The following is a 19848-nucleotide window of genomic DNA, read 5'->3' as shown; positions in this document are numbered from 1 at the left end:
CCCACATTCTAGAATAATTTCGGGTATCTCTGGTCCGATCCATTGATCCAAATTATGTGGGCATAGTTTTTAATTAGTGGGAGTATAGTCCTACTTCCAAATAGCCAGAGGTATGTCTTGATTTTATCCCAATTTCCTATATATATTATCAGTTCATTACCTAAAATCTTACTAGTTCTATAAACTGATTTAAAAAGTACCAGTGGTTGGTGGGCCCTACTGTTATACAAAGTTCTGTTAAGGTAATAGTAATTTTGTCAAATCTTGTTAGAACAGAGAAAACCTTAAGGCCTTATGGAAATCCATCATTTGATTTGGCATCAATGATTACTGCCATTTTAGATTATAAAACTAGTGAAAACATGTCTTTTAACAGGTTAAAGCAGATGGTGAGCAGCAAAGACTAAATTATAAAATACAAATCAATCAACCAACTGGTTATTTACCTCATTTCACTGCTCCAGATTGCTTCTGGAGTATCAAATTCTCCTAGAAAAATCTCAGAAAACTTTTCAGGTTCATAATTTTCTAAGTAACAAACCATTGCTTCAGGTAGAATGTGCCCAAGTATACTTCTTTGAAAAATATCTTGTCCTTTTGTCTTCAAAACAAAACAAAAACATTAAAGTTATCTTTCAATTTTCTAATAAATGATTTATGGTTAGAGAACACTTTAAGAAAGGAATACAATTGAAACAAATTGCTTTTATGCTTTGGGAATGTAGATGGAAACACAGCAAAATGTGAGTGGAAGGTATCTGGTACAAACTGGCTTGGCATTCTAAGGCAGAACCAACAGCCTCTGGTACCGCAGCAGTCTTAGCTTTAAGTGTCACAAGCTGCCAGTATTATTTAGGATGACTGGCCTTTGACCACGTGTAACAGTAATGGACCAACAGGAGGAATATCCCACAAAGATTTACATTAATTATCCTGCATTATATTGTTGGCTATAGGTCCCACCTGTACTTGCTTCTGTTTTCAAAAATAAGTTCAGAAGATCATTAAGAGCCTGTCCTCATGAAATGTAGCTAGGATCTAGATGGAGAATTTCTACTTAAAGTAATTATAATTAACTGTTTTGAGAAGTCCATATCCTCTGGCAGGCCAAATGGGGTCAGGATAATGATCATACTAAATTTTAAACTCATTTCTTTATTCAATAGAAATAAAATCCCAAGGGCTAGCTAGGATTTATACAAATAAATGCTTATTTCCTTCTAGGAAAATTAAGACATTTTACTTATCTAGGATAAAACAAACAGACAAGGGAAAAAACCCAAACATGGTTTTATCATGTGGTGCAAAGACAAATTAGAAGATGAATATTTTCAGGCTTTCTGCTAATAGGAATAACAAATTCACTATCTGTTAAACTTTTGGGTAAAGAATTGCTAGTTGTATTCTTGAATACTATTATTTGGTAATTCAAACATCCAGATTTGTGCTTTAAATACTGTTTTGCTATAATTATTCAAAATACTGTTAGCTGAAATGATATAAATCATTTCTAATATAAAATTTGGAAAAAATTACATTATGCATAATGGCACAGAAATAAAGGAAGAAAAAGAATGTCCAAATGTCTAATACTACATTAAGGTACTATCATTAGAGACTTTTTTAACTTGTTTATATTCTCATTTTCTATTTGTATAAAGCTGTGGAAATTATGCTGCCATGGGCATCTTTCATATTAGACAAATGGGTCACTTTCTAGGGCTTCACTGGCTGCTCTATAAAACATACAATTTAGTGTCTATTGTCAAGGTGGTGCCAGCATTCCTCTGTTAGTCTTCTAAACAGTGGTCTGGTTTTGGTTTATTATTCTGCTCTATCTGATCCAAAAAGTAGTCCATGCTCCATGAAAAGCTGAACATATTTCAAAACATCCTTTAGTTTCAACAATAAATATCTCTTTGTAAAAGGTAGATATTAAGTTTAGATTGTCCAAACTACCTAAATAAGTCTTTTTTGTTTGTTTGTTTGTTTTTAATTCCCAGCTTAACTCCTCAGTAAAACGACAAGAACACTTGAGAGCATGTGAAAAACTGAGTAGCTTCGAAAAAGAAACCTAGCACTTCTGCCACTTTGGGATCTGAACAAAAAGGCTGAAGTCTTCCTGAATTTTAGCTGACAACGTAAGACTCAGGTGAATTATTTACGAAAATCACTAATCTAAACCTTATACAGAGAACAACTTATATTCATGGAGGTGTCAGGCTATAATTCACAGCTGCAATCTCAATATTAAGTCTAATGGGTCAGTGACATTTATTTTCCTTTAAAAATATTACCTTAGACTTTATATGTGCAAGGTACCACGAACGATGTAAGAACAGAGTAAAACAATACCTGCCCTCAAGTCCTTATAATCTAGTAAACATAATACACAGCTCAGGAAACTTTACAGTGCCAAAACAGCTTACCCAGGGCTAAGTATTCAGAGGATTAATCTGGCTTACCTCTTCTGACTTGAAAGCCTGTTTGGTATGCGTGTATTTCAAAAATCTAGAAAGAAAAATGAATTATCTATCAGATATAAAAAGCGATTTAGTTTTTGTAACCTTAGTTTTCTAAAGACTAGATCTTTTACAGCTAAATAAAACTCACAAATGGCAACTCACATAAATCCATATTCCCAAATTACTTAATTTCTGAATAAGGCAAGAACTAGAAAGATTTTTAAAGTGTAGTCATATTAAAGCTATGTGACAATATAAAAAATTATTAAATTTTAAGCAAGCAAAATGTAAAACTGCATGTACAATATGAATATGGCTATATTAAATACATAAATACTAGATAATACATTCTTATGCTAGATGTGGTATAGTGGTACAATTCTGAGTAAATTTCCCCCATTCTTCTACTTTCCAAGTCTTTAGATATTACTTAAATAGCCTTTGTAATGAGAATCTTAATAGAAGCAATGATGTACTCACAAAAAATTCAATTAAATCAGTCCATGTAAAATTCAAATAATACTTTCAAATAGATTACCCTTAAAGTTCTTACCGAGCAACAGGAAGCACATTGGAACCTGTGTACATCATGATAAAGAAAAATACTCCACTCAGATAAAGGCGGGGTAACTGTGGGTTATCTTGCATGACATGGTATAACAAAATAGCAACCTTCTCAACAAGGATAGGGTCAAAGGTCAGCAGTAGCTGAAAAAAAATTAACATGTTTTCATTGGGTTGTAAAAAACCTGCATCATCACTTTAGGTTTTTTATTTCATATGCTGAGGTTATAGCTCCTTATGTAAGTTATAAAATAAAAACCCATGGGAGTCAGTAAGCTCATCTACCAGACCCACAACAGATTTGAAAAATGATTCATTCTACAACATTTAATGCAGAAAATCAATTGAGAGTTGATCAAAATGTATTCAGAAAAGCCCAAACATGCCTGAAGCTAGTTTTGTCATAACATTACAGGTAATATTGCTTCTTGTGCAAGAATCTTCCTAAAAAGACTTCTCGGTTTGTTTCAATTCAGCTGAGCTGACATAAGAATCCCTTGAAGGCTTCTTGAGAACTCAAGGAGCAGAGCAGAAAATAATGATCAATGAAACAGCCTAAAAAGTAGATCCAGAAGTGCAGGTAAAAGGCAAGAGGGTAAACAAGTCATCTTCTACCAGAAAGTACCAAAAGATGTGGCCTCTAGAAATCTGAGCTACAAATACGGGAATTTCTGGGATTACTCTAATAAATCTGGGCTAATTAAAAACCATACAGAATTGCTATTAATAAACTTCTGATAAACATTTAATAAGTTTTATCTATGAAGCTTAATAAAGGTGTCATTCCAATTTTCTATAAACACCTGCTTCCAATGAATCCTCAATTTTGGGTCAAATGCTCCCAGTAAAAAAAAAAAAAAAAAAAATTATAGCTAGGCGCAGTGGCTCACGCCTGTAAGCCGAGCACTTTGGGAGACTGAGGCAGGTGGATCACAAGGTCAGGAGTTCAAGATCAGCCTGGTCAATATGGTGAAACTCCATCTGTACTAAAAATAAAATCAGCTGGGCGTGGTGGCGGGTGCCTGTAATCCCAGCTACTTGGGAGGCTGAGGAAGAAGAATTGCTTAAACCTAGGAGGAGGAGGTTGCAGTGAGCAGAGATTACACCACTGCACTCCAGCCTGGGTGACAGAGTAAAACTCCATTTCAAAAAATAAATAAATAAATAAATTTATTTATTTACAATAAAGAGTAAGTAGCTCAAATTAGAAGGCCAAAGTTCTATACTCATGTGAGACTAAACAGCTATGTGTTCTTTTAAGTAAATAACTCAAATTTCTCTGTGCTTTGGTATCTTATGTATTCCATAAAGTATTTAGATAAAGCGTTTCATACTATTACATATTTTAAAAAGGAAACATACAGTCATATAGGATTTTCCCTAGTGTTAATGGCAGTAGTTCAAGACTTGACATTATGGGAATTAGCAGCAAACACACACACAAGCGCACACACACACCCAACCACCCACAGTATTTCAATCTGTCACTATACTAGAAAACCTAGAACATTTATTCAGTACACACACACACCCAGAGTATTCCAAACTATCACTATACTAGAAAACCGAGAACATTTACTCACTGTATCTTGGACCACTCTAAAAATTCTGAAGCTCTATCAGATGGTAAAAATGAGTACTGCTCTTAAAGTCAAATGAATTATAGATATCCCTTTCCAACCAATGAAGATAACGTTCCCGGAAAGTACTATAGCCACCTAACTGTGCTTTGGCAAGATTTGGGTCTCCCAGAATATAAAAAATTAAGAGAAAAACAAAAATAACTTCTTAAAAATATTTAACTCAATATAAAAAAAAAAAAAGGAGTCACACACTGTTCAAAGAAGCTAGATTTATCAATACAAATATCTTTATTCACGTTGTTCAGATCTTACTGAAAATTTTTGGTTAATTAAAAGAAAGCCTCCCTCCCCCAAGCTTCATGTTATGCTGAGCACATTTCTTAAAAGTTTTTCAATCAACCCTTCCTAGCCTGAAATTTAATGCCATTTGTATTTACTTTTTCCTTTCAGTTTCGTAAGACTTAGAAAAATGGGAGGTTGATTTTCTGGGTGTGGTGTTTTATCCACATGTTGAGAGGGTCTATCAAGGAGAACACATTCCTCTCTCTGCATCACCTCACATATGCAGCCACATGGCCCCACGGGGAGGGGGATGTGGTAATGGTTTCGAGTCCTCAATAACTGCAGTGCTTTTTCACTGAAGGATCTGAATGGAAATGTCCACAAGAGAAAAGCACAGAAATGTTAAAATGTGAGTATGCTTAAATAACAGAAATTGGCAAAAAAAAAAAAAAAAAAAAAAAGTAGGGCATTATCCTATTGTATTTAGAAGTATTTTTCAGCATCAATGACTTACATAGGTATTTAGGTAGTATATAAGTGAATGTAAAAATATATAAACTGAGTTAACTCTTCTCTCCCATTGCAGACCAATGTACAACTGAAAGGTACAAATGGCACAAATTACTGGCATAGAACTTAATAAAAACATTTGCCTGAAATCTCTAGGACCTGACTTATTTGGGTTTAATGCTAATCTGAAGTTTAAATAGCTTAATTCCAAAAAAGCAGAATAACGCAAAAGAAAAAGGGATGATTGGAAACCTTTTAAGAAATGTGCTCAGCATAACATTAATTCCAACTCACTGCTTTGAATCATTGGTATCAATGAAAACATAACTAAGAATAGTCAAAATCTAGGGCAGAAGCTAGTGAGACTGCTGTGATTACTACTTAAGATATAAGTCACCAAGTCCACCCCTGTGGCCTGCTGGTGTACCTCCCAGTAGTATTAACAACATCAACATACACCACAAACTGGAGTAAATCACTTTTCAGATATTAAAGAGGTATGATTTTAAAAATAGGTAAAAAAAAACTCTTTTAGCACAATTCTGGAATCTGGAAACTTACGTTTAGGTTCAATCTTCCACAGCTATTCAGCAACTCAAGAGTAAGTGAAATAGCCAGGTGCGGTGGCTCACGCCTGTACTCCCAGCACGCTGGGAGGCCAAGGCGGATGGATCATTTGAGGCCAGGAGTTTGAGAACAGTCTGGTTAACATGGGGAAACTCCTTCTCTACTAAAAATACAAAGTAGCTGGGTGTGGTGGTGCATGCCTGTAATCCCAGCTACTCGGGAGACTGAGGCAAGAGAATCATCTGAACATGGGAAGCGAAGGCTGGAGTGAGTCAAGATCCCATCACTGCACTTCAGCCTGGGCAACAGAGAGAGACTGTCTCAAAAAAAAATTAAAAAAATAAAAAATTAAGTGAAATGAATGTAATTCAAAGTTCAGGCTTTTTCTTTTATTTTTGAGACAAGGTCTTGCTCTGTTGCCCAGGCTGGAGTGCAGTGGCATGATCACAGCTCAATGCAGCCTCAAACTCCTGGGATCAAATAATCGTCCCACCTCAGCCTCCCAAAGGGCAGGGACTATAGACGTGTGCCATCATGCCTAGCGGTTATTTACTTATTTATTTTTTTTTTTTTTGTAGAGATGGAGTCTTCCTACGTTGACCAAAGTAGTCTCGAACTCCTGGACTCAAGCAACCCTCCCGCCTCAGTCTCCCAAAGGACTAGGACTAGAGGTGTGAGACTCCACACCTGGCCTGTTTAGGCTTTTTGAAAATGGAATAGACTGCAACAAAACAAAGACTGGTACTGATAATAAAATTAAGAGAAAATGATTCTTAAAATTGCTCCTAGTTTGATTACATAAAAGTAACTCACCTGAATAATATGGGGAAGGCAAGTGCTATCTGACAGCAGTCTTTTCACTTTGGGTAGAGGCCGAATGATGGCATTGTCTTGATCCCTAGAAAACATTTTCTCACGTCAACATCTAATGTATTTATTAAAATTTGTATGTTCAGAGCATATGACATTCTACTAGGCATGAAGCAGATTACCTTACTTTTTTGTTAATGAAGACTAAGCTCTCATACAGCTGGGAACATGATTAGGTATTTTGGTTTAAATCTATTTGGCTGCTTAATATGACTTCATTTCCTTCCATAAGATTTCCTTGAAAAACAGTATCCTAGAAGAGCCAAAGACTCTTATTTATTATTTAATTGATTAAACTTGGTGTTGTCCAACACACTGTCAGTGGATATTTTCCCCCAAAGGGCATATCAAACTTTGTTACATAAATTTAAACCTTGATTTAACTATGTTTGGTATTTTCTAAGTATTGCTTTAATTTTAATACTACCTTATTTCTAAATACTAACTGTATAATTTTTGAGTCCAACTGGAACGATGAAAACTTCAAGTGTTTTAAAATATGTGACAGTTTCTCAGTAATTTCCATCACAAGATATCTTCAGTACAGTAATGAATCAAAATGATTTATATGTAAATATTTCATAAAGATTAAAAAGTTCCATGCAAGTGTTACATTTATGACTTAGAGAACAAATTCTCACCTTTACTGGTCAAGTGGGGCAAGATGTGGGCCTACACTTGCCTTCTATAGCAGGAATAGCTAGCCTGTCAGATCAATAGCTGGCATTCACCACTGTCTATGGACTGCAGTATGGTAATTCAAAACATTCACACCAATTCACAGAAATTATAATATTGTCTCAGTTTTGTAATATTATTTGAAATGTCCCAGAGAAAGCTGTTTTACTTTATTAATAAAATTTGCAAATTCTTTATATCCATTTCAAAAAATGCCAAAGGTCAAAGCAGCATTCCTCCAAGGCCACAAATAGGAATCTTTGTTTTAAACCACCAGACTGATTCTATGATGTTACTAAGGAAGCATATCAATTATCCATGAAAACATTCAATTACATTTTACCTGCTTGGAAAATATCCACACATTGTGATCAGCATGTTCAATATAAGGGTAGCAAGGTCAGTTTCATTCAGGACAGCCTGTCCACTGGCTAAGAGACACCACTTAAGCTGGGGTATGGACTGAAGTGGTCGCCATCCATCCATGCCTTGAGCCCAGCATCTGGTTTTTGCATTTAACATTCCTTTGGTCCACAATTCTTGCATCTTAATGGATGGAAGGCATTATTACAAACAGACAAAATAAAATGAAAAACCTCACTAATGTTTTCTACCTTATAGTAAATATATACTAAATTATGAAACAAACATGCAAGTACACTATTTTAGGAAAATCAAGTTTTGTTGACAGGCCTTTGGGAACCCAAATTTGGTTAATACAAAAACAAAAAAACAGAAAAAACAACCTACCACCACTTTGTCAACCTGCAGAGCATAAAGAATACTGGAAGGAGTAAAAATGATAGGTGGAGTGCTAAATAATTAAATTATATGAGAGCAGAAGGCTTGGTCCTCTATAAAACTATTTTTGCCCCAATTCAAAATGAGCCTAGGAGGCTAAAGATTGGAGGCAGGATCAAATATCAAGATAAAGAGGAAAATTGTCCTTAGTTCTTGGACTGAGTAATATTCAATGAATTTTAGACTGCATACTAAAACTTACTTGTTCATACCATATAGAAACATTATAGTTTGACATAAGTACTAAGAAAGCTTTTTTTTTTTTCTTTTTAGGAGATAGGGTTTCGCTATTCATTGCCTAGGCTGGAGTGCAGTGGTGTGATCATGGCTTACTGCAGTCTCAACCTCCTGGGCTCACATGACCCTCCCACCTCAGCCTCTCAAGTAGCTGAGACTATAGGCATGCACCACCATGCCTAGCTAATTATTTTTTATTTTAATAGAGACAGTGTCTTGCTATGTTGCCCAGGCTGGTCTTGAACTCCCGGCTTCAAGTGATCCTCCCACAGTGCTGGAATTACAGGTGTGAGCCACTACACACAGCCAGAAATTATTACATTAAAGTCACTAAAAACCTGAGTGCTACATCCATAACAACAACTTTTAAACAAGGCTTGAAGGCATAATTTTATATGTATGTTTGGTTCTCCATTTTTCATGTGGAAACTGAGTTGCAGGGCCCTTGGAGCTAATAACAGGAATTTAAATGACAGCTTTAAAATTTTCCACACCTCTATAAGTGCTAAGCAGGAGTGCATAAGAAATGCCGAGACCTTCACAAAAAGTTTCTCCAAGATACATACCTCATGAAATCCATATGGGCCACTCCTTTCTTTGTCTGCGTTGCCAAAATACCATTCCTTTTCACTCTCTCTTTTCATATCTGGAGCAGCTTCAATTACATTGCTCTAAGTTTAAAAAATATTTAAATTATTTTCCAAGGCAGAAATCTAAGAGACCAGATGTCATAAAACAAAGTTGCACAGCAGTACTTAGGAGGGGTTTATATCCCTTTAAAAGTTACATTTGAAGTAAATGTTTCCTAAGTTCACACTCAGCAATCTAAGCTAAATTCAGTGATATCTACCTTCCCCATTGGTCATCAATAAATACCAAGGACACAAACATTTTAGTAGCAAAGAATATTGCAAATAGTTACGTAAATAGCTATGTATCATTAATCTTAAGCAATAATGCTCAAAATATTAAAGTTCTTTTGGGGGAAAAACTTACTCCAACTAAGAGTTCCAATAAGTATCTGAGATCAAAGCATTAAAATGCTAACAGCAAAGTTAGTTTTCAGTGGTTTTATATAGTTAGTCTCAATTTATTATCTATTACCCTTACTACAAATAATTCTTACAATGTTCTCTATCAATGTTTTACAAGAATCTATGTTAAAATTTTTATGTAGTTGGGTTATTTTATCACAACATGGTTCTTACGTTCTTCGTCTTTCTTTTTTGAGACAGGGTCTTACTTTGTTACCCAGGCTGCAGTGCAATGGCACAAAAACGCCTCACTGCAGCCTTGACTTCCCAGGCTCATGCAATCCTCCTGCCTTAGCCCCTCAAGTAGCTGGAACTATAGGTGTGTGCCACCACATCTGGCTAATTTTTTGTTTTTGTCAAGACAGGTTTTGCCAAGTTGCTTAGGCTGGTCTTGAACTCCCGAGTTCAAGCGATCCTCCCGCCTCAGCCTCCCAAAGTGCTGGGATTACCAGTGTGAGCCACCGTGCCCGGCCTGTTCTTTTTCTTACAATCACCTTCTTTGAGAATGAAATAACATGTTTTAAATACTGCCATAATTATCAGCTTTCAGTTAGGCTCATATAGAGAGGTACAGCAAAGCTGTTATGAGCATATAGACTTCTGGGTCTTAACTGTAGCTCTGCCACTTATCAGGTGACCTTGGGCAAGATAGTTAGCCTCTGTGTTCCTTAGTTTCCTCATCTGTAAAATGTAGATAGTAACCACCTCAAAGGGCTGTTGGGGGATTCAAAAAGTTAATGTATTATATGTGTACCAGAACAGTACCTGTTGTAATGGTATATAACAGAATATGTCATATACTACTCGATTAGCACTTTCGGTCACAATTCACACACAATCTAACATGACACATCTCCTTACATCAGGAAATTAAAATACCAAAAAAAAAAAAAAAATCAAATGAGCTAAGGATAGATTCTTCTATAAGTTAAGTATCAGTCCTCTTGGGAGTTTCAATAAGGTGTCCAGACTCCTTTAAGGCAAAGCATATTCTTACTGCTTGCCAATGTTAAAAGTATTAGTTACATATCTAATGAATTCTGTTTATATCCTGAAAGTCACATTGCCTCAAGATAAGCCATATTAGAGATACAGTTACTTTAACTGAAAAAATAAAACTCAACCGTTACTGTCCATTTTGGATTGTTCTTACAGTGGTTTCACATTTTCTGTGTGAAATCTCCGAGAACTAGTCCTCTGTAATTACTGGAGAAATATGTGATTGATCATATATTTTCAGATTTCTATGATTCTTTTGACTCCAAAATTATACTCAAAGAATGTTAAGTTTGTAAAACCTAAACAAGGATACGTACTTGCAGTGGTACTGTAGCTCGGCTTACATGGAGATGTGCAAGGGTCAGCAAGTCCACAAGGATTCTTATTCCATTTGAATCCATGAGATCCTTAACATTTTTCTGGAAGAAGAAAACATTTTTTTTGTAATCTAAACATTTCTCACAATCTAAAACCTTTCCCAACAGTACCTTTCCCAATAGGTACTACCACCTACAAGGTCCTCGAAGAGGAGAATGTTTGGAATCTTTGGAAATAATTGATACAACTGGTATTACTTGGTCTTTTCAGCATTTTGTGTTCAAGGAACCTGAATTCCAATTGATTAAAAGGGCAAAATTATATTACAAAGAGATCACTTAAGAATTTTTACTTAAATATGTTCTGAAGAAAAAACAACCCACAAAAGTAAGAGTAAACAAATTGAAGACTGTCATGATAAACTCTGGTTTTACAATTATTCTGCCAAGGTCTTTTTAATAAACAGATTATTCTATATCAGAAATAAAGTCTGCTATATTAAAAAATCCTTTAATGTTCCAGTTTGTTTTCTTAAACTTAAAATAACTGGTAATTTCTTAGAAGAGACTATAATTTCAATTAAAATCTTTGTACGTATAATTACACTTCAGTTTAAAATATTTGCATTACTTACTACAAGAATAAAACTACACAAATTGGTATTAGTATCAAAGTTTTAAGAAATGAAAATCTGCTTATGCTTCAACATAAACTGTGAATTAATTTTATATATTACAACTATGAATTCCTCTTGTTCAAAATAAGCATGAACCTATTAAAATGTCTTCAAAAAGAAAACAGTAAAATGACTAATCTTGTAACTTCCAATTACTTTTTATCTGCAAAATGTATACTGATAAAGACTTTCCATTTTATGTCAAGCATATATTTTACTTAAAATTTAACCCTAGAAAGTCCCTAAAGAAAAATAAGCTAATAATTTTTATTATTAAAGATCATTTTAATGTATTAAAAGTCATCCATTGTTCCTCATTCAGAATTTTATTATCATTCATTCATTCTGCACCTATAATATTAAGACAGACTATACAGGGAATACTGACAAAAACCTTTCCCTCCAGGAGGTTAGAGCACACAGAACTTTCTGCCTAAAAAGGAGAAGACAGAAAAGAACACTCCCTGGATAATCAACTCAAACTGTGAGTTTATCTTACATTACTTATATGACTTGGAAATAACAATGTATGTATGCGAAACTACTGTACCTTATTAAGGATCAACTTGTTAAGGAAGAGAATCAACCTATCTCGTTCAAGTTTATCTGTGCACTATTGAAATAAATGAGAATCTGGTCAGAACTGAATAGAAATAAAAATTAAGCTATTACTATTACTAGACAAAATCAACAGCCCATAAGTAATGCCATCTTTTAAACATTAAAGAGAAAAATCATAGAAATCTGTCAATTATTGCAATCCTGAAAATTACATTCTTCACAACTTTATATAACTTGTCTAATTTCCTTAGAAAGGCAGACATTGTAAAGTCATCAAACAGATTAATATATAGCTTTAAGGACATATGTAAAAATTGAAGTAAGTGAAAAAATTGGTCCAAATGATACTTTAAGTAAAAGGAATGTAAACACAAAAGAAAGTATAAAACATACACTGCAACAAACAGGTAGCAATCAAATAAGCTGCATGATTAATTAATTTGTTCCCTTCACCATGTTCAAGTGTTAAATCACAAATTCTCAAAAAAAATTTTTTTTTGAGACAAGGTCCTGCTCTGTCATCCAGGATGGAGTGTGATCACAGCTCACTGCAGCCTCAACCTCCCGGGTTCCAGTGATCCTCCCACTTCCCGGTGAACCACCAGATACATGCCACCATGTCCACTAATTTTTTTATTTGACAAACTGTATAAAATTCTTTGTAAAGTGCTAACTCAAGGTTTCTTTTTTGGAGGCTTAGCATTGTAGTTTTAAAAGGTTTTTGCTATCTTCACACTTCTAAATTTAGTATGCTAGCATCAATTAAGATTTTTCCAAAATGGAAAATCAAAGGTACATACAACTCTAGAAGTCACCATTTCTTTTATACACCTGTCCAACTCATCCATACTTAAAGACTGACAAGTAGGTCAACTAAAGTCATTTGAAAATAGTAACTGAAACACATAAAGTGACATGGACAAATTCTAACCCACTATTCATTTTCCTATTCATCTAACTCAGATTTAAGTAAGTATAAATTACAGAAAAATGAATACAGAAAGTTACAGTAATAACGTGATCAAACACAATTTAAATTTAGTTTTAAAATTTAACACATACCCTAGTGACACTATCAAATAGTAATTTCCTTAAATGATATCCTTACCCTCTCTAACATTCCAATGATATATCGGGTATCTGTAAAAGGTCCTATTTCTTCGTGACATCTGCCATAAACAATAGCAAGGGCTTGTAAACATAAACACTTCATGTTTACTTTTGGGGTGAGCAAGAAGCGATGATAAAGCTCATTGAAAAATTCATACCTAGATTTAAAAAAAAAAAAGTTCACAATAGAAATAACCATGAAACCAACAGTGAGTACAAATGCAACAGGATATACAGAGTAGCTCACGATCTCTTAATTGATCCACTTTCTTCATTCTCATCTTCCTCCAATAGTAATCTCAGGTAATAGTCTCCTATTTTAATTTCCTCTGCCAGGCACTCATATTTAACCTTCATAAACAAAAGCAAATTACACTATTTTAGTTTACAATAGATTTTGGCAATTTCTAATAATTGTTTCTTATAATTCTTTCTGTTCAGAACTTATTTCTTACAATACTTGTTAATTCAATATTGTTAACATGACTATTTTAGCTAAACGCTGAGAATTACATACCAATTTTATAAATGTCAGACTTGCCAATAAAAACCATCACAGCACTATGTGGTGTCAATTAAAAAAGGAAGAATAAAATCTGCTTTATTCCCTACTGGGTTTGCCATAAAAAAGCAAGGAGTAGATGGTCCTGCATCACACATAATTTGCTCAACACACATACACTACTTCAGGTCTTCCCTCTATCCCGCAGCTCTACCCCCGGCGATGTGCCAAGACTTAAAACCAACACATCAACTACATTTTACATTTTCGTAAAGAATTCCTTCTATGTCGAATCACCCCATTCTACTAAATTGAGGTGATAAATGAGGGCAAAGTCAAACATCAGGAGTTGGGCCAGCACCACCATGCTTGCACTCAGGTTGTGTGTCTCAAGGAAAGATTTCAGGCAATTATAAAAAGGAATTCTCAGATCAAAATTCTTTTTCCAAAGTCTAAAATAATGGATTTCTAAAAATATAAATTATATAAAATCAAATATGTATCTTCATTTCACCTTTTCTCGCTCTGTCTCCCAGGCTGGAGTGCAGTGGCGCGATCTCCACTCACTGCAAGCTCCGCCTCCCAGGTTCATGCCATTCTCCTGCCTCAGCCTCCCGTGTAGCTGGGACTACAGGTGCACGCTACCACACCTGGCTAATTGTTTTGTATTTTTAGTAGAGACGGGGTTTCACTGTGTTAGTCAGGATGGTCTTGATCTCCTGACCTCATGATCCGCCTGCCTCGGCCTCCCAAAGTGTTGGGATTAAAGGCGTGAGCCACCGCGCCGGCCTCACTTTCTATAAAGTCTAAGCATTCAATTCATTCAATTTCTATTAAGCATATACTGTGTGCCATGCACTATTGTAAGCACTGGAGACCCAGCAGTTGAACAAAGGTTTCTGCCCTCACAGGTGAAGCCCATAAAAAAGTGAAATATATTTGATAGCTGGGTAACAGTAAGTACTACAGAGTGAAATAAAGCAGGAAATGGGGATAGGGAGAGAGAATGTAAATGTAAATATGTGTGTATGTATAAAAGGGGCTGCATTTTTAAACAAGGTATCCAGGGAAGGCCCACTAAGATAACAACATTCAAAAGATCCAAATATGAGAAAACAAGTTATGAGGCTATCTGGGGAAAACCTTATTCTAAGCAGAGGAAACACCAAATAAAAAGACCCTGAGGCAAGAACGTGAGTTTGGTGTTTTCTAAGAAGCCTGTTTGGCTGGAACAGAGTGTGAGAGAGGGAGAGGAGTAGGAGATGAGATAAAAGAAACAATGCTTAGCATGGGGGGTTACATAGATTTTGGCTTGTAAGTCATTTTAAGGACTCAGATTTTAACTGAGATGGGAAACCACAAGAGCATCAAGGGTTTGAGCATAGAAATAATGTGCTTGCTATTTAGCAAGGTAACTGCTATGTTGATAACAGATTCTAGGGAAGCAAGAGTAGAAGCAGTGATACTGTTGCAATCTACCATCAAGAAGGTCTGAATAAATTTTCAAGGTGTACTGTAGGGAATTTGCTAAAAAACCTGATATGGGGTTTAAGAGAAAAAATAATGTCAAGGGTTTTCACTAGAAAGTAAGGACTAGTCATTATCTAAGATCATAAAGAGTATAAGAGACGTAGGCTCAGGGGAAGAACAAGAGCACAATTTTGGAGAAAAGTTATAGATACTTATTAGATACCCAATTATGAATCTAGGTATGAAGTATGAAGTCTAGGGCTGAAAGTCTAAGCAAGAGATAAAAATCTGGAAGCCATCAGCAAATAAAAAACATTTAAAGCCAGACTGGGCAACATGGTAAAACTTTGTCTCTATAAAAAATACAAAAACTAGCTAGGCATGGTGGTGCAAGCCTCTGGTCCCACCTAGTGGGGAGGCTAAGGTGGAAAGATTGCTTGAGCCAACGAGGCAGAGACTGCAGTGAGCCAAGATGGCACCACTGCAGTCTAGCCTAGGCAATAAAGCAAGATCCTGTCTCAAAAAAAAATAAATAAAATAAAATAAAAACATTTAAAGCCATGAAACTTAATGATTTCATTGAGGCAACAAATAAAAATGAAAGAGGTCAAAGAACTGAAACTTTGGAGCCAGCCAACATTTAGTGGTCAGCGAGATGAAGCAAAATGAGTAAGGAAAACTTGGTAAGTAGACAGTGAAGAAGGAGAAAATCTAGAAGAATGCAGACTCCCAAAACCAAGTAAAGACAAGTTTTTCATTTTGCTAAGAAAAGAATGAGCATATTCAAAGTATTACACGTTTTGGAAATGCAACTGGGTTAAAGATCAAAGCCTGCAGGATCACTCACATGTTCAAATTTAAAGCTATTATAATAGTTTAAATTACATATGGTTATAATATACTTCAATTATATATACACCCACACATACAAAATTACCTACCACCATGACCTTTCTTGCTTTTCCTGCTCTTCACATCAATAGTTTAACAGAACAGCAAAATATGGTCACATTCAGAATCAATTAACACACAAAAAAATCAAACAAGTTACAAGGACCAACGCAAACAGGATATGTTTCAACGAAGAAAGAACTCAAAGGTCCCAGAAATGGGGGAGGAGAAAAAAAAAAGGAAAGAACAGATTCGGAATACATAGAATCAAATTTATTAAAATTCTTACATAATTCCTCAGGTACAAAGCTAAGTTACTTAACAAAATTTTTTATTTTGTCTGACACAAAGATTAAAGTTTTCCAATATTTCCTACATAACATTAAAGGGGAAAGGTAAAGACAAGTTATGTAATTACAATTAAAAAAAAAAATCAGTCCTCAAATAGTACATGCTTTATTTTTAAGATTAATATACTGGAAAAATCAAACTTTACCTCAAACTCATGGTGGTTCCAAGAGATCACATTAGCACTTCCAAGCTCTCTGTCAATATTAAATGCTCTCATTTCAGATTCAAGAGTATCTTTCAGTTCTTCTCGTGTTTTGAAATTCCAAATAAGGTTTGACCTGGCATGGTCTTGACCAAACCTAGACATACATATTATCAGGAAATAGCAGGATGAATTAAGCATTTTAAAAAACCTATAAATATCCCTTACTCTACCTTATAGTACATTATAATAAGAAAAAAAAAAAAAAGTGGAATAGACTTTAGCAAGTGTAAGTAAAGAAAATAAAATCTGTGTAAAGAATAGAGTAAAATATTAATGATAGAATCTTGGTGGTAGGTATACAGATATCCACTGCAAAATTCTTTTACCTTTTGTATGTTTGAAAGTTTTCATAGGCCAGGCGCGATGGCTCACGCCTGTAATCCCAGCACTTTGGGAGGCCGAGGCAGGCAGATCACGAGGTCAGGAGTTTGAGACCAGCCTGGCCAATATTATGAAACCCCGTCTCTACTAAAAATACAAAAATTAGCCGGGCATAGTGGCACGTGTCTGTAGTCTCAGCTACTTGGGAGGCTGAGACAGAAGAATCCTTGAACCAGGGAGGTGGAGGTCGCAGAGAGCTGAGATCGCACCACTGCACTCTAGCCTGGGTGACAGAGCAAGACTCCGTCTCAAAAAAAAAAAAATTTCATAATAAAAAGTTGAGGAAAAAAGGGAATCTAAACTATACAACAAATCTGTGTGAATTTTTAAAAAAATCTGATATTTCAACTTCAATGTTTATTGCTAATACAAATTCCAGTTAGAAAACAATTCTATTGGCCAGGCGCGGTGGCTCCCACCTGTAACCCCAGCACTTTGGGAGGCCGAGGTGGGCAGATCATGAGGTTAGGAGTTCGAGATCAGCCTGGCCAACATGGTGAAACCTCGTCTCCAGTAAAAATACAAAAATTAGCTGGGTGTGGTAGCGCATGCCTGTAATCCCAGCTACTCGAAGGCTGAAGCTGGAGAATCACTTGAACTCGGGAGGCAGAGTTTGCAGTGAGCAGAGATCACGCCATTGCACTCCAGCCTGGGCAACAGGGTGAGACCCCGTCTCAAAAAACAAAACAAAACAAAAAACAAACACACACACACAATTCTATTGTAGATACAGAACTTTAGGTTGGGGAGATAAGAATTGCTGGACTTTTGGGTAAAGCGTGTGGAATCAGCAATAGTCTATATATGTTAGGACTTTACAGACTACCCAAGAAAGAATACTGCAAACTGCCAAGCTATGACTGAGCATTTTCCATGTATCTTCCTCATATGCTTGGAGTAACTATTGTAAAATATTTGGGAACAAGTCTAACTGGGGATGAACGGGCTTCACATATGCTTACTTTCAAGTCTGCAATCCGCCTAGAAAGTCTCATTTCAGAGTTCCAAGGAAGTTCTATGGGGCGCAACACAACTGAGAGAGAAATCCAAGGCATATACTTAAGGATATACTACATACATACTGTATACTTTAAAAGTAGTGTGGGGGAGTTTTCAAAGGACATATTTTTCTTTACTGGCCAAGGTATAATTGATATGTCAGTTTCTAGAGTGAGTACTGTAAGTTATCTAAAAGAAGCTTTGCAAACTCCCCAAAATGATTGTTTCCCTGTCCTATATGTGTGTGTGTGTGTGTCCGGGAAGGGGGTGCAGGGTGAGGGTGAGATTAGTGGATGGGAAGAGGTTACCACATTTGAAAGGAGGGAAGGCCCTTCTATCAGCTAATTTGGACACTCATTTCTCACAAGTCTTATGTTATTATCATCTGCCTCTTTTAAGACTCCATTTCCAACTAGGAATTATGCAATTATTTCTAAGCCCACAATAAAGTATTTTAAAGTAATCATCACTAAGCCTTAATAAAGTCATGTAATTTTAGTTCCTCAGACTATCACTCTATGAAAAGCTTTAATTTTAGGAGCATCTCTAGTCACCCCAATCTTAACAGTTATAGTTCCTGAACTTGATGGCATAAAAATACCTGTGGCATAAAGCAATAGTTTCAGGGAAGAAAAACGTGTCATGATGCTCTCATGGTAATACTAAATTTAATCTTTACTGGGAAAGAGACCTAAAGTTTACCTATAATAGAAGAGATCCCAATTTGCTTCTATTTTTATTCTTTGTCTTCTCTTTCGAAGAACTACTGGCTTCTGATTTATATTCTGGAATAGAAAAAAACTTCATAGTGCTCAATCTGGGGCTACCAAATAGGCTTAGTCAGAAGATCATCAATTTATAAGTAATGAGAAACATTTCTTTCATCAAATTTTGACAGAAACAAAAATTAACGGAATAAATAAAATCTATAAAACATGAATATAAACGTAGGATATTAAATTATATCACATATAATTTGACAACATATATTTCCATAGTGTTACTCAAGTATTTTCCTTGTAGTCTAAAGCTGTTTCAACACCAAATTTTGTTAAAGTTTACAGTGATTAATAAAATTTATAATAGTCAAAAACAGTGACTTGTTTCAAACATTTACATGCAGTTAACACAAAAGTCTTGGGACAACAATAAACGCAAAAGATTACAGGTTGTTAAAGTGTTACCAAAGCCAAGAGGAGCAAGTACAAATTGAAATAGCTAATGGAGAAGAAATGTGTCTACATTCAAACACATGTGAAGTAAGACTTGAATTTATTAAACAAAGAATTATCAAAGATGACTCCACATGCCAGGCAGCTTAATGCATTTCACACATGTAGCAGGAACTTACACTCACCATATTGTTTTTGTCCTGAATTTAGTTGTAAAAAGGAAAAAAAATTAAAAATAAAAACAGAATGAGCCTAGATCTGCTAAATTATATCTATTACACATCAATATAAAATTATCTTCACTTTAAGACTAAAATAGGTGCACGTGCTTCTCTAAGCCTGTGACTCAAATTTTAGGCAGTCATAAACCCTCTGAGAATTCAAAGAGAGCTATGGCCCCTGTTTCAGAGATAGGCACATACTTCAGGTTGCAACTGGAAGAGAAGATTTCAAGGAATTCTTAAAGTCTATATATGGACCAGAGGTTAAGAATCTCTGTTCCAAATGAAACCTATGTATATATCAGACATGAAAACTCTAATCCTCATTGTGATAGAAACAAAAAGTAGAAAGTGGTATAGATTAAAACATGGAAGTCTGTAATTCCATTAAAGTGCAAAAA

General features: G+C 35.3%; 1 protein-coding gene across 2 annotated transcripts in view; it reads right to left on the bottom strand.

The window, feature by feature from the left end:
* Window positions 1-19848, bottom strand: part of DNAJC13 (DnaJ heat shock protein family (Hsp40) member C13) — a 121089-nt gene that overhangs the window by 47999 nt on the left and 53242 nt on the right. For both annotated transcript variants that reach the window (XR_010584932.1, XM_005545771.4), the window contains exons 21-32: window positions 18757-18839; window positions 16615-16768; window positions 13503-13606; window positions 13254-13413; window positions 12135-12197; window positions 10908-11009; window positions 9124-9228; window positions 7863-8065; window positions 6785-6869; window positions 3019-3173; window positions 2466-2511; window positions 447-601 (exon numbers count right to left, since the gene is read on the bottom strand). Coding sequence is in view for 1 of the 2 variants with exons in the window: in XM_005545771.4 (XP_005545828.1) it covers window positions 447-601; window positions 2466-2511; window positions 3019-3173; window positions 6785-6869; window positions 7863-8065; window positions 9124-9228; window positions 10908-11009; window positions 12135-12197; window positions 13254-13413; window positions 13503-13606; window positions 16615-16768; window positions 18757-18839 (1415 nt within the window). In the remaining variant the exon portion in view is untranslated. The remainder of the gene's footprint in view (window positions 1-446; window positions 602-2465; window positions 2512-3018; window positions 3174-6784; window positions 6870-7862; window positions 8066-9123; window positions 9229-10907; window positions 11010-12134; window positions 12198-13253; window positions 13414-13502; window positions 13607-16614; window positions 16769-18756; window positions 18840-19848) is intronic.

Source organism: Macaca fascicularis, chromosome 2, assembly GCF_037993035.2.
Source record: "Macaca fascicularis isolate 582-1 chromosome 2, T2T-MFA8v1.1".
In the NCBI taxonomy this organism is placed as follows: Eukaryota; Metazoa; Chordata; class Mammalia; order Primates; family Cercopithecidae; genus Macaca; species Macaca fascicularis.
Note: the sequence above shows the minus strand (reverse complement) of the source record. Positions and strands in the feature narration are given on the sequence as shown.